We start from the raw sequence: 13,386 nt of genomic DNA on the forward strand, positions 1-13,386 counted from the left end.
TCCAGTTCAAGCCGTTGTTTCTCAGTCTAGTTGTGTAGGACACAGCTCCCTGGCCCATGCTGGTATTGTGAGGCTTGCGCTCCCCCTGGCTGAGGCAGTCAGTCACCAGTCCTCAGTTGGCCGCTCACAGCGCTCTTGCTGGCTGCCAGCCACTCACGTGGGCTGCTCATGGCAGCCCACGCCAACCTCTGGCTGCTCACCGCAGCCCAGCTCCAGGGAGAGCTGTTGTTCACAATCTTAGCTGTAGAGGGCGCAGCCCATTGGCCAATGTGGGATTCCAACCCGTGATCTCAGCGTTATGAGCATGGTGCTCCAACCACCTGGGCCACCAGGCTGGCCTTCCTCCTCTTCTTATAAGAAGAACATAGTCATTGGATTCAGGGTCCATCCTAACCCAGGATGACCTTGTAATTTAACTAAGTACATCGCCAAGACCCTATTTTCAAGTGAGCTCACATTCTGAGGTTCTAGGTGGACATGAATTTTGGGGGAGGATTCTATTGAACCCAGTACAGGGACCCTGACTGCCAGGTGAGCAGGGGACCATGGGAGCCATGGCAGGTATATGGACAAAGGTGAGTGCAACCTGCTCTCAGGGTCACAGAGACCCCAGGGGCTGGTGCATGGACACTGCCGGAGCTGGCAGGGTCCAGACAAAACGGGTAGCAAGGAGGGGGTGTTTCAAGAGGAAGTCAGGAGGGGAGAGAAGCTGCGTGTCCAAGAGGGCAGTGCAATGCATGCTGATGGGTGAGTGATCACTTCATTCTAATGCTTTAAATTCTCAGGTTTATTCACTCACAGGCTTGAGGCAAGAGACAGAGATTTGCACTCAGATTTGAGATCTCAGGCAAAAATGATTTTCCAGAGAGCTCAAGACATTAAACCTCAGAGTCCATTTACTTGATGTATGTGGATAAAGTCTCCAGCCAAGTGTCAGGAACATTCCAGGGACATGCATTTGCTGGGCTGATGGGACCCTGTAGACCAGTAATGTGTCAGCAATGGAGCCCCAGCATCATGCAGCACCCAGGCCTGTCCCTGCCCGACCAGACTCACTGGGAGACGTCAGGCAACCTTGCTGAGCCTCAGTTTTTTCCTCTGTAAAGTGGGTTCATAGTCTTTAATAGATGTGATGGGGAAAGTGACTAGGCACAGGGGGAAAGCTGAAACATTATTTCTCCTTCTTCCTTGCCTCCTCCTCCAGAGGCCATGTAACATCCAACGGGAGGAGAACAGGTAGGAGGTGAGGAGGGAGAGCTGGTGTCCAACTCTTGATGCGTCTTTGGTTAGCTCTGTGACCTTAGCCAAGTTCTTGTCCCTCTCCAGGCCTTATTTCCCCACCTGTGAAATGGAGTGAAGGGAGCTCGGTCTGTGGACCTCCAAAATCCTTGCTAAGGTCAAGAGACCTCCCAGGAAAGAGCTGGGATCTTTCTCAGACCCTAATGTTGGACCTGACAGTTTCCCATGTTGTCCAGAGAGGATTCTGACACCTTTCTATTGTAGGTAGAGAAAGACCTGGCCTCATTTTGGGGCAGCAGGCAGCAGGTAGGGGTGCAGTATCTAAGACTAGGGTCTTCCTGGAAGCAGGGTGCTGGATAAAATGACCTCCTGGAGGTGTGGCTTTGCCTCTTTTCATAGGGTGGATGGGTAGTCCTGAGCTTATTTGCATATGATGTCATCCAGCCAATCAGAGCCCAAGGCCATTGCCCCTTGGCCTGGGATTGGCCCACCCTGAGGTTCCATCCCAGGTGGTCAGTCCCAGGCTAGCTCAGAGGTCAGTCTCCTGCAGATCATGACCATCCTCATGTCCACGGCCGGTGGTCCAGGAGCCAGAGCTGGCTTCATTTACCTCCTTCTGCCCCAGGAAGAGCAGATGGTCATTATCGGTGGGCAGGAAGTCAGGAGGCCTCTTGGCTCTGAGGGACAGTTCCTCAGCCCCCTGGGAGGAGGAGAAAAGAAAGACCTCTTCAGAGACCCCATTTCGGTTCATCTCCTAGATGGGGAAATTGAGGGCCTGGGAGTCTGGAACCTGGGCAGGGTTGCACAGTATCCCTTGTCCAGTGCATCAGCCAGTCCTGTCCCCTCTGCCTCCAAAACCTTCATCCACTTCTCTTCACCATGCCCATGTCATCTACAATCCAGGCCATCAATTCTCACATGCATGCCTGCCTCCCTCCTCTCTCTGGTTCTCTGACTGTTCCACTTTAAGAAAAAAGTATTTCCCCACAGCAGCTGGAGGGAGCTTTAAAACATTTTAGCCAAATCATTTCCCTCCCTAGCCCTTGCCTTCAAGCCTCAGGTCCTTTGCACCTGCTGTACCCTCCATTGAGAAAGCTTTTCCTCCAGATCTCCCTATGGCTGGCTCCTTTTCCTCATTCCAGGCTCTATCAATGTCCCCTCTTCCAGAAGGCCACCCCACCACAGTATCCTATTTGATTGTATTCCTAACATTATCCCCTGCCAACGTCCTACTCATTTCTCAGTTTAGCTTTTATCTGCTTCTGCTGGACAGTGGGCTCGGCCCCAGCCCAGAGAAGGGCTGGGTATACAGCGAGTGCTTAATAAATGAGGAAATAAAACAGGGAATCCAAGGCAGGGGTAGGTCTGAATCAGACCCCCAGGGACAGTGTTTCCCAAACTCAAAGCATTTACATAGCAACCAGTGGTTTTCGCTGAAGTCAGTCAACCCAGTCAGGTTTCTTACTTAAGATTTTCTCTAAGCTGAGTCACTTTTGAATTAAGTAACTTTATTTTCAGGGGAGACTTTATATCATACCTTAAAGGCAAACCAGTTTTACCTGCCATACATTGCAAGTAAGTATAAAAACAAATGCAATAGAAATGAAAAGTATGACATTCTGCTTAGTCTTTGTTAAAGGGGATAATAAAACGTGTTGACGACACATCAGCTCCCAAATGAGTCTTCCACAGGAGGTAACGAGAAGTAGAGAAGAAAGACTGTGACTCACCACATTCTTCTCCTGAGTTATGGCCATGCCCAGAGCACCTCAAGTGACTTCACCACCCTCCTCCCCTTGTGGGAGCCGAGCCCTGAGACTGACCTTCACCAAGCTGTCATCCAGGGTGGCCACTTCCTTGGGGGTCACCGATGCTGTCTGCTGTGTGAGGTCACACCACAGCAGACCAGGAGGCAGTGCATTGCGCTTGGTGGGGCCTAAGGGGCAGAGAGAGTTGGGGTCATTTAGTGAGGGGTGGCGGGACTGGAGACCAGGCCCTGTGAGGGGAAGGGAGAGCTCTGATGGGTGCCAACACCAGATGCGATGGTGACCCACTGTGAGATCCTGACAAGCCTCTGCCTGTCTCTGGGCTTCAGATTTTTTTTATCTCTATATCAGTGGGTTGCTGACAGGGTCTAGCATGTAGTTCTGTTCATTGATATGTGCCCAGAGTCTAGAAAAGAGCTCGGCACAGAGATGCACTCAATAAAGGCCTGGCGAATGTAAAATCTAGACTCAGGAAGCAGGAACAGGTACTGTTATCACTATTGATTTATCTTGATGTCTTTCCACTTCTTCGTGGGGTTCAGAAATCCCTGTGGAGTTGGAGTGGCCAAGGTCCTGATTAGAAGATATTTCAGCACCAGGAACAGCGTCTGGTGGCCCCACCCCACATTCTCTAGCAAGGACTTAATAACCTTGGGGGAGAGAGTGCTTCAGTTTCTTTTGCCTTTGCAAAATAGGACAAGCCCTGCAAGGTGCACGGTTGTCCTGAAGAAGACACAGCATAAAGGGTGCAGGTGTGTCCAGCATGCAGTAGCACTTGGCCAACGGGGGTGTCCTCCAGACCCTGCTTACCCGTCAGGTAGCTGACAAGGGCTCCGCATAGAATGGTGCTCAGTGTGCCCAGGGCACCATAATAAAGATAGGAAATGGCGTAGAAGCTGTCAGCCAAGATGGGTCTGCCAGGGTCCATTCTGGGGGTGGGAGAGGAGAACATGAATCTAAAAAGCACTCCTAATCCATTCACTTCCTCCCATCTCCACTGCCACAGCCTAGTCCAGTCTTTCCTTATTACTCACCCAGATGTGTGTTGTAGCCAATATTCCTGTCCTGCTATCTATCTCACTTTTACCCCCAGGCATTCTCCACACACAACCAGAGGGAGCACTACTTAAATGTAATTCAGATCACATCCTGCCTCTGCTTATTACCCTCCATGGCTCCCTACTGCCCTCAGAATCAAACCAAATTAAACTCCTAGAAGAAAACATAGGTGTGAATCTTTATGACCTTGGATTTGGCAATCATTTCTTGGATATGACACCAAAAGCACAAGCAACCAAAGAAAACAGATAAGTTGCACTTCATCAAAATTAAAAACTTTTGTGTATCAAAGGACACTATCAAGAGAATAAAAAGACAATCCACAGAATGGGAGAAAATATTTCCAAATCATACATCTAATAAGAATCTAGTATCCAGAATATATAAAGATATTAAGAACATGTAAATTACAACTCAACAATAAAAAAGACAAATAACCCAGTATTTAAATGGGCAAAGAATTCAAATAGATATTTCACCAAAGAATATATACATATGGCCAACAAGCACATGAAAAGGTGCTCAACATCATTAGTCATTAGAAAACCACAAATCAAAACCACAATGAGACATCAGCTCACATCCACTAAAATGGCTAGAATTAAAAAAAAAAAAAAAAGGAAAATGACAAGTGTTGGGGCAGATGTGGAGATAACTCTCCTACATTGCCTGCGGGACTATAACATGGTGCAGCTGCTGTGGAAAACAGTCTGGTGATTCCTCAAGAAGTTAAGCATAGAATCATACCACCCAGCAATTCTACTCCCCTAGGTATAGACCAAGAAAAATGAAAACATATGTCCACACCAAAACTTGTTCACAGCAGCACTATTCACAATCACCAAAAGGCAGAAACAACCCAAATGTCCATCAACTGATGAATGGACAAACAAAATGTGTCCATCCACACAAGGGAATATTACTCAGTCATAAAGAGGAACGAAGCACTGACACTGCTACAATGTTGATGGACCTTGAAAACATCATACTGAGTGAGAGAAGCCAGACACACAAGGTCACATAGTATATGATTCCATTTATATGAAATGTCCAGAATAGGAAAATCCATAGCGACAGAAAGTGGATTAGTGGTTGCCAGGCGCTGGGGGAGAAGTGGGAGTGATTGCTAATCGGTATAGGGATTTTTTTTCTTTTTCTTTTTCTTTTTTTTTTTTTTTTTGAGGTGATGAAAATGTTGAGTTGGATAGTGGTGATGGTTGTATAACCTTGCAAATATACTAAAACTCATTTTTAAATGGCTAATTGTATGGTCTGTAAATTATATCTCAATAAAAAAAATCAGACGAAATTTCTCTGGCTGGACCTCATCTCCTATCCTTTCTCCTCCCATTAAATCCACCCCGACCTCACATAGTCAATTGTACTAAATTGAACCAGGCCTCAAGGCCTTTGCACTTTCCCATCCCTCCTCTGGGAATCCCTTTCCCTCACCTCGTCCCAAGCCAGCCCAGCTCCCCCTTCTCTTTCGGGATTCAGTTTGAGGGGCCCTTCCTGACTACTCCCTCTCAGGCCACGCCTCCCCGGCTCACCTGGGAGCCTCGCTGGAGGCGTTGGGAGCAAAGAGCGGGCCCAGGAGGCCAGAGGCGTTGGCTGAGGACTCCGCACAGCCGGCGGCCGAGGACGGCAGGACCCCCATGGACTGCGCGCTGGGCGGGTACAGAGTGGAGCCCACCGCCACCCACAGCGAGAGCGCCAAGCCAGCAGCTATCCCGGAGAAGACGCCCTTGGGTGGGGCAGGCGTCAGTGGACTGGGGCGTCCAGCCACGCCTCCCAGCCCCTTGGCCCGCCGGCCCCCACTTACCCACGTGTTGCAGGCAGGGAGGAGCATTCCCAGAGTGAAAGCTCCGAGGAGGGGGCCGCTGAGGACACCCATGACGGTAAAGGAGCCCTGGGGGAGAGGATGATGGTGTGGCTGAGGGCAGAACAGCTCCACCTCTCTGGGCCTCAGTTTACCCGCTGGGAAAACAAGACCTGAGGAATTCCACTGCAGGCCTTGAGACGCCTCTGTGCCTCAGTTTCCCTAAAGGCGTGGGGACGCTCTGTTTCTGTCTCTCTCCTGGGGTGGAGGCAAAGATGCCCATTCTCTCTCTCTCTCTCTCTCTCTCTCTCTCTCTCTCTCTCTCTCTCTCGACAGATGCGATCCAACCTCCACACCAGGGCGAGGGCCTTCCTGCCCCCAGGCCACGCCTCCCGACTCCCACCTCCCCACACCTCCGCCCACGTGACTGCAGGAAACCTACGGCCTCTGGTGGCAAACAGAACCCAGTTTTGCCACCGAGTGTAGGACCCTTTCTAACTTCAGTGCAAGGCGGAGGATACTCCACCTGTTGGGAAGATCGGGGCACGGTGGCGGATGGGGGCTCACCTGGAGGACACCGCCCCCCAGCAGCGAGGACAGAGCCGCCACGATAAGACAGGCCGAGCCATAGATGAGTGCTGTAGGGATGAGGGTGGCACTGTCAGCGGGGAGAGGCCACTCTGGCCCCCCACCAGGGCTCCCCCAACTCACAGAGCCCCTTGGAGATGATTATGAGTCTCCGGGAGGACAGGCTGGGCATCCGTGGTTTGATGAGGTCCTCCACAGTTACGGCAGCCATGGCATTGATGCTGGTGGATGCAGTGCTGGGGGGCATGAGAAGGGGAGGGGGTATGGTCAGGCCACATCCAGAGACTGGCCATACCCCTGCTGGGGCCCACCTGCTGGGGAAGGCCCTGAGCTGCCCACACTATCTTACCTGCCAAGACCCCACCCAACCCAAGGGCAGAGGCATGGATGATAGACTCCCCCAAGAGTGGAGGAGATGTCCACCCCTCACCCCCACTCCACAGACCTGAGATACCCCCACAGCAGCAGGGAACCACAACCAAGGAAACAAATGACACAAGGTCTCATTACAGAGCAATAATGGGGTGCAGAGAATTGCCACATTGGACCCTGGTTACTTGCAGGAGCAGGGCTGTGACCAGAAGTCACAGAAGATTTGAAACTACCAGAACGTGAGGGCCCTGAGGGCAGGAGTGGGGGACTGCTTGGTCATGGCTGTTCCCCAGGATTTAGAACAGCAGTACCTGCCACACAGTAGGTACTCAATAAACATTACTTTGGCAAAAAAGGGAGAGATGGGAGTCAGGGGTGGCTCTGCCAGGTGCTGAAAAGGGGAGACTCCACACAGTTGGGGGTCTTTGTGGCCAGGATGTGCTCTCTGCTAGAGCCTCCCTGAACTGCCCCGTGGGGACGGAGCAGCAACTGTAAATGGTGGACATGTTCAGAGCATTCTATCCCTCAAGGGGGTGGGCGGTCGGGACAGGAGGCCCTGAGGGGTAGGACAAGGCTGGGAGAGCAAGCAGGGCGCTCACCTGAGGGTGCCACTGTAGGCACAGGCCAGAAAGAGCCCAGGGACTCCAGGCAGGTCCTCGAAGATGTCCAGTACGAGCAGGGGCATGTACTGGGGGGAGTCAGGGGTCAGCCTCCAGGACAGCAACACCCTGAGGCTGGCGCTGCTGGGTGTCCTCGCCCTGTGCATTCTCAGCACCCAGTGCAGACCAGGTTCACAATGGGCACTTAGTGTAACGTGTTTGTTGAGGGACTGCATGCCCCTGTACAGAGCCCTGGGTTCCCAGGGAGGCAGCATCCTGAGTCACCCCCACTTTACTGACAGGACGCTGAGGCCAGGAGATGCAGCCCCGCCCCAGGCTGCACAGTCAGGCAGTCAGGATCTGACCCCAGGGAAGGACGGCAGATTCGAGAGCTTTGCAGCCTCTGTCAACTCTGAACGGCATGTGCCCTGGGTATAGGTCCTGGCGCTGCCCCTGACTTGCCTGCACCCCTCAGGCAATGCTTCCTGCCCCCTCCAGCCTTGGTTGGGCACCATGACGGCCTCGGCCTCATCACTTGTTGAAGGATTTGATGGGAAATTGCTTGTGAAGGAAACAGCATGAGGCATAGTATAGGCGCTTGGAACACGGGGGCTGGTCATTAACACGAACGAGCACCATGACATCGTGCTGGACCATGGTCCTCTCTCCTCCTTGACACCCTTCAGGGAATCTCTGACTCTAGATCTGAATGTGCCCCTCTCCCGCTCACACCCCCTATGGCTCCTTAGTGCCTCTCAGCCTCATCTTCCCCACTCCTCCCAGAGCTTCTCTGATCCAAGCTCTTCTCTTCCTCTTGGCCTTTGCACAGGCTGTTCTCTCTGCTAGGAAAGCTCTTCCGCCCTCATCCCAGAGATTTACCCACACGAGAGTTCAGAATGGGAGTGCGGGTGGGGGTGGGGTGGCACAGGAGCCTGGACAAGACTCACCTGGTCTGGGGCAGAAATACGCCCTTTGAGGAGGGGGTCGCAGTCCAGATAGAGTGTGAACATGACGATACCACAGGCAGCAGCGCTGAACACAATCAGGAAGAGGCCCAGCTGGTTGATGAGCAGGGCCCTGCAGGGAGGGACAGCCTCAGGCTGGGGAGAGGGGGCAGCGTATCCCAGAGGCCCCCACCCTGCCCGCCAAACACTCACAGTTTGGCTTGCTTCTCCGTGCGGCAGGCCACATAACGCTGCACCTGGGCTTGATTCACACCATACATTGAGAGCCACACTATCGTGCCACCCACCACAAAAGTCCAGAATGTGTAACGACTCCGTGGGTCCAGATCAAAGCTGGATGAGGGCAGGGAAAGTCAGCCATGTGGGGATGCCACCAATGACTTTACCCTCCCAAGGGCCCCAAATGGCCATTCTGGAAATTATAGGCCTTAGAGGACATTTGGGATGGGTTTTGAAGTGTGAGTAGGAGTTGGCCAGATTGACATTTCATTTATTTATTTACTGAGTCATCCATGTATGCATTCCAAAACCATTCTTTCTTTATCCAGCTGGGACCTCAGAGAGCCTTCAGTTCCCATTCTGGGCTGGGAGGTGGGATGGGGCAGAGGTCTAGGCCAGATGGAAAAATGGAGGGTAGGGGAATACAGAGAGGGGGAACCAGGGTTCTGTCTGTGGGGAGTCTGGGGAGGGGAGCCGGGAGGGCTTCCTAGATCAAGAGGCATTGGCTGGCTTCTCCAAGGGCAGAGGGATGCCTTCTCCATCATTTTGCAATATCTGCAGTATCTACATTTTCACTCACTCCATCAGGTTGATCCGGGAGTGGTTCTGAGCAAGCTGGAGCACCTGCCTGGGCCCACCTACAATCATGATCCCACGGGCCAGGACAACCCAGAAGCCAGCCAGCATCACCACGACCTGGAACACATCGGTCCAGATCACAGCCTTCATGCCGCCCTGCAGGATGTGACAGAGGGGGGGGGTTCAGATGGGGACCTGAGGGGGGAGAGGGGTCAGATGGGGGACCTGGCTGGGGCCAAGTAGGCCTGGCCTCCAGCAATGCCTGGGACCAGTGCTCCTCTTTGCCTCTGTTTCCTCATCTGTAAAATGGGTTAATAACTTACCCCCCTTACAGTGATGTTGTGATAATTAAATTAATTAATATGAGAAAAATATTTGGAATAGCACCTGTCATATACAAGGTGTGATCAATAAATATGGTGACTATTTAAATTTTTAAAATTTGTTGCAGTAAAGACACATTGCCATCCCCCTCAAAATATTACCCTTCACTTCGAACAAACGTCCCATCATTTTTGCCACTTTCTGAAACAGTTCTGGACGTCCTCTTTCTTGAGTGTCTTTAGTTGTGCTGTCGTGGCTGCCTTGATGTCCTGAATCAATTCAAAACATTTATCTTTCATGGTCATTTTGACTTCGGGGAAGAGCTAGAAGTCACACGGTGCTAGATCCAGGGAATAATGTGGATGAGGACACACCACAATGTTTTTATTTAACAGAAATTGCCGTATACCAGAAGCAATGTGTGCCACGGAACATTTCTGTTGTGATCAAAACACAGTGAATGCTGCTGCCGAGTGCCATCCGATGGAAAGGCAGGGATCTTCAAGATGGGAAGCGGCACATCAAACTTTAGTAACAGTGTGTGACAAGTTTCAACTTGTTCGGTGCAGTCAGTTGGGTGTGAACTGCAGTGGAGAGAAGATGTGTTTTAAAGTGTGCTGTAAATCACTCTCCATTATGGCAACGCTCCAAGTCACACATTGCTTCTGGTGTACAGCAGTGTCTGTGAAATTAAAACATTACAGTGTGTCCTCATCCACCTTATTCACCAGATCTGGCACCTTGTGACTTCTGGCTCTTCCCCAAAGTCAAAATGATTCAGGACATCAAGGCAGCCACGACAGTGCAACTAAAGACACTCAAGAAAGAGGGCTTCCAGAACTGCTTCAGAAAGTGGCAAGAACAATGGGATAAGTGTGTTAAAAGTGAAGGGGAGTATTTTGAGGGGGATTAATGGCAATGTGTCTTTTACTGTAATAAATATTTTTTTATTTAAACATTCACCGTATTGTTTGAGCACACCTCATGTAAGTATTCAGTTAGTGAGTGAGTGATGGCTGCTACTATTATTATTACTTCTACTATTATTATTAGTTGCTGTTTTTACCCTTCCAGCCTTTGCCTTCCCATGGAAGCCCAGATTTTCTTTTGGAGAAGCACACCCCTCTCCCCCGCAGTCAGTTCAGGTAAGGCCAATCAGCTCCCGCTGTAGGAATAGCCAGTCAGAATATCCCAGCCCCCAAAACTTCTGCTCATTCTGCACACAAGACCAAAGCCAGCCAAACAGAGCCCTCCTGGACTTTAGTCAGCCCATCCTGAAATAGGAACTCACTTTCTGCCCAAAGGGGTGGATGCCTGGAGCTGATGGGACCCCTAGAGAGGAAAAGGACCCAGAGGACACTGTTGGAGCCCCTAGATTCTGCCAGAGCTGAAGCTAGCTTATCCCCGAACCTCTCAAATCTCCTTTCATTATAAAAATGAGGAAACAGGCCCAGTTGAGACTGGGCTTCTTGGGGAGGAAGGGAAGGTAGGGAGTGGACAGCCAGCCCAGGACCACCTCTACCCAGTAGGCATGGAGCCCCCCCCCCATGGGGTGAGGGGTCACTCACCACAGTGGTGTAAAAGGTGCAGATGGCTCCAGTGGATAGGAGCGACGCCCAGATATCCAGCCCACTCACTGTGCAAAGAGACTCCCCATTAGGCTCAGGGTGAGGTGCAAACTTGGTCTCCAGTGTCTTTGGCCCTCCTCTCTCCTGGAGGAATCTTCCCTTCCCTGTAGCTCCTGGAGTCGCCCCTGCCCCCTCCTCCAGCCTGTAAGCCTTTGACCCTCCTAGTCACCCTGCCCTGATCTCCCAGAGTCAAACCTTGGTTTAGGATGAGCGCAGGGGCGTAGATCACGATGCCCGTGTACAGCACCTGCAGTGGGGAGGGAGAGGGGGTCAGGTGAGGCAGATGTTGGTGGAAGTAGGGTAGTGCTGATAGTGTCTGGGCGAGGAGAGGATCTGGAGATGGGGGAAGGAGGGTGGTTGGGGTAGGTGACTAGAGCAGATGGACGGGGCCGTAGGGGTTGTGGGCGGGGCCTGGGTAATGCACTGCAGGATGGGGGCGGGACCCACGGGGCAAGGTCGGGAAGAATCCCGGAGGACTGTGGGCAGGGCCTATGAAGGCAGGACCCTGCGGGGCGGGGGGAAGGCAGGGCCAAGGCCACTCACTGTGGCCACCAAGTACTGCACGGTCCCGCAAAGCCTCACAGCCCGGCTGAAACGCAGCTCCAGGTACTGCAAGGAGGAGCCGAGGGCTGGTGGTCACCTGGACAGGTCCTACCCAGGGGCTCGAGGCCTCTGGGTTCTTTCACGTACCATTTTGGCTTCTGCCCTCCCTCGGGAGGCCAACTTCGCTCTCCGCACTTTCTCCCGCGGAGGCCTCCGCCAAACGCACACACTCTGATCTGTCTGCATACACCTTGTGCACACGGGCCATCCCGTGCCTGTGCCCATGGCATGTGCCCAGGAGGACTGAGCTATCAAATTTGCACACGTCCCCCCTCATTCCTGTTTGATTGGCCTGTGTCCAACTGTTATTAGCCGTCTATGGGTCACAATTTTAATCACTTTACCCAAGGTCCTGGAAGGAGGTCCTGTTATTAGCCAGGTGGGACATTTGGGAAACCTGAGCAGTGGCCCGTCCTTCGCTGAAGCTATGAGGAAGCCGGGACATCGGGTTTGGAAACCCGAGCCCCCATCTGGCGAGCACTCGGGTGTCGGCACACCTAGGCATGTGAGGCACAGACGTGTGCCTTTCCACACGCGAGTGCACACCTGGCCGAGTCTGGCCCCGCCCCGTGCGGGCTTCCACCCAAGAGAACCAGGACGCTAGCTCCTCTTCCTCCTTCCTGTCCTTCGCCCCACTGCCTGGGGCTTCTTCCTAGAACCCTCTCCGCTTGCCTGTCTGGGGGAGGGGGAGGAGCCCATCTGTATCCCCCTGCACAGCAGTTCAAAGCTCCAGGGGTACCCCCACCGCGTCCCTCCGTTCCCAGCCAGGCAGGTTCGGCCACCGGCCTCTGCCGGGTACCTGGTAGGTGCTGGTGAGGCCCAGGCGGTAGAATATTGGCATGTAGAAGGTGGCGGTCAACAGGGAGTTGAGCAACTGGCCCAGGCACATCCAGAGGAACTTGAGGCCGTAGCGATAGGCCTCTGCGGGCACGCCCAGCACCTGCACAGCAGACATGAAACTGGCGGCCAGCGAGAGGCCCACCGGCAGGGCAGCCAGGCTCCGGCCCCCGGTGAAGAAGTCCTCCGCGCTGCGCTGCCCACCCCGCGCCAGCCCCACCCACAGCCCGATGCCTGTGGACACGAGGAGCATGAGCGCGAAAACCGCATAGTCCCAGGCTCCGAACGTGGCCCGCATCTCCGCCCCGACGGCGGCCATGAAGAGCAGGTACAGAGGCCAAGGGCGACCCCGGCCACCCAGCGCTCCCTGGCAACGAAGGCTGGCGGTGGCCGAGGAGGCAGGGCTGCGCAGAGGTGGAGGATGCTCGGCCTCCTCAGCGAGGCGCACGCCTGTCTCTTTCGGTCCCCAGCAGCCCTCGCTGTGCCCGTCTGCCCTGTTCGTCCCTCCTCTCCGTCTACGCGGCTGCCTCCGCCGTCGGCCTGTCTGTCCACCTCGCGTCTCTCTTGGTGCAGCTGCCCGGTGCAGCCGGGTGTCCGCCCCCCAGCCCGTCTCTCTCCCTGGAAGCCGCGCTCAGCTTACAGCTGGAGGTCTTGGTGGGGCTTAAAGCAGCGGCCTGCACCCGCGGGCTGCGGATTTATTGGGCTGAGGGGTCAGGGAAACTCCGCCCTCAGACTTGGGGGCGGGCAGGACTCACTCTTTCCTCCTTGAACCGGGTTACGAGGGTGGCT

At 53.4% G+C, this 13,386-nt stretch overlaps 1 protein-coding gene across 4 annotated transcripts; it reads right to left on the reverse strand.

The window, feature by feature from the left end:
• Nucleotides 1-1,151: 1,151 nt before the first annotated feature.
• SLC5A5 (solute carrier family 5 member 5) lies at nt 1,152-13,386 on the reverse strand. 4 transcript variants are annotated; one of them, XM_019736726.2, is made up of 16 exons: nt 12,560-13,385; nt 11,701-11,766; nt 11,353-11,404; nt 11,098-11,165; nt 9,207-9,361; nt 8,600-8,740; nt 8,390-8,519; nt 7,443-7,531; nt 6,595-6,707; nt 6,451-6,521; nt 5,887-5,973; nt 5,615-5,808; nt 3,816-3,934; nt 3,063-3,175; nt 1,850-1,939; nt 1,152-1,341 (listed from the first exon to the last, which is right to left on the reverse strand). In XM_019736726.2, exons 1-16 carry the CDS (start codon nt 12,914-12,916, stop codon nt 1,330-1,332), a joined length of 1,857 nt encoding a protein of 618 aa, XP_019592285.2. In that variant the 5' UTR covers nt 12,917-13,385; the 3' UTR covers nt 1,152-1,329. The 4 variants fall into 4 exon arrangements, with proteins under 4 accessions (XP_019592285.2, XP_074194001.1, XP_019592283.2 ...); XM_074337900.1 differs by having other exon boundaries at nt 1,152-1,939; nt 8,390-8,474; nt 12,560-13,386; XM_019736724.2 differs by having other exon boundaries at nt 1,152-1,939; nt 12,560-13,384.

This window comes from Rhinolophus sinicus, linkage group LG07, assembly GCF_036562045.2.
Source record: "Rhinolophus sinicus isolate RSC01 linkage group LG07, ASM3656204v1, whole genome shotgun sequence".
Taxonomy (NCBI): Eukaryota; Metazoa; Chordata; class Mammalia; order Chiroptera; family Rhinolophidae; genus Rhinolophus; species Rhinolophus sinicus.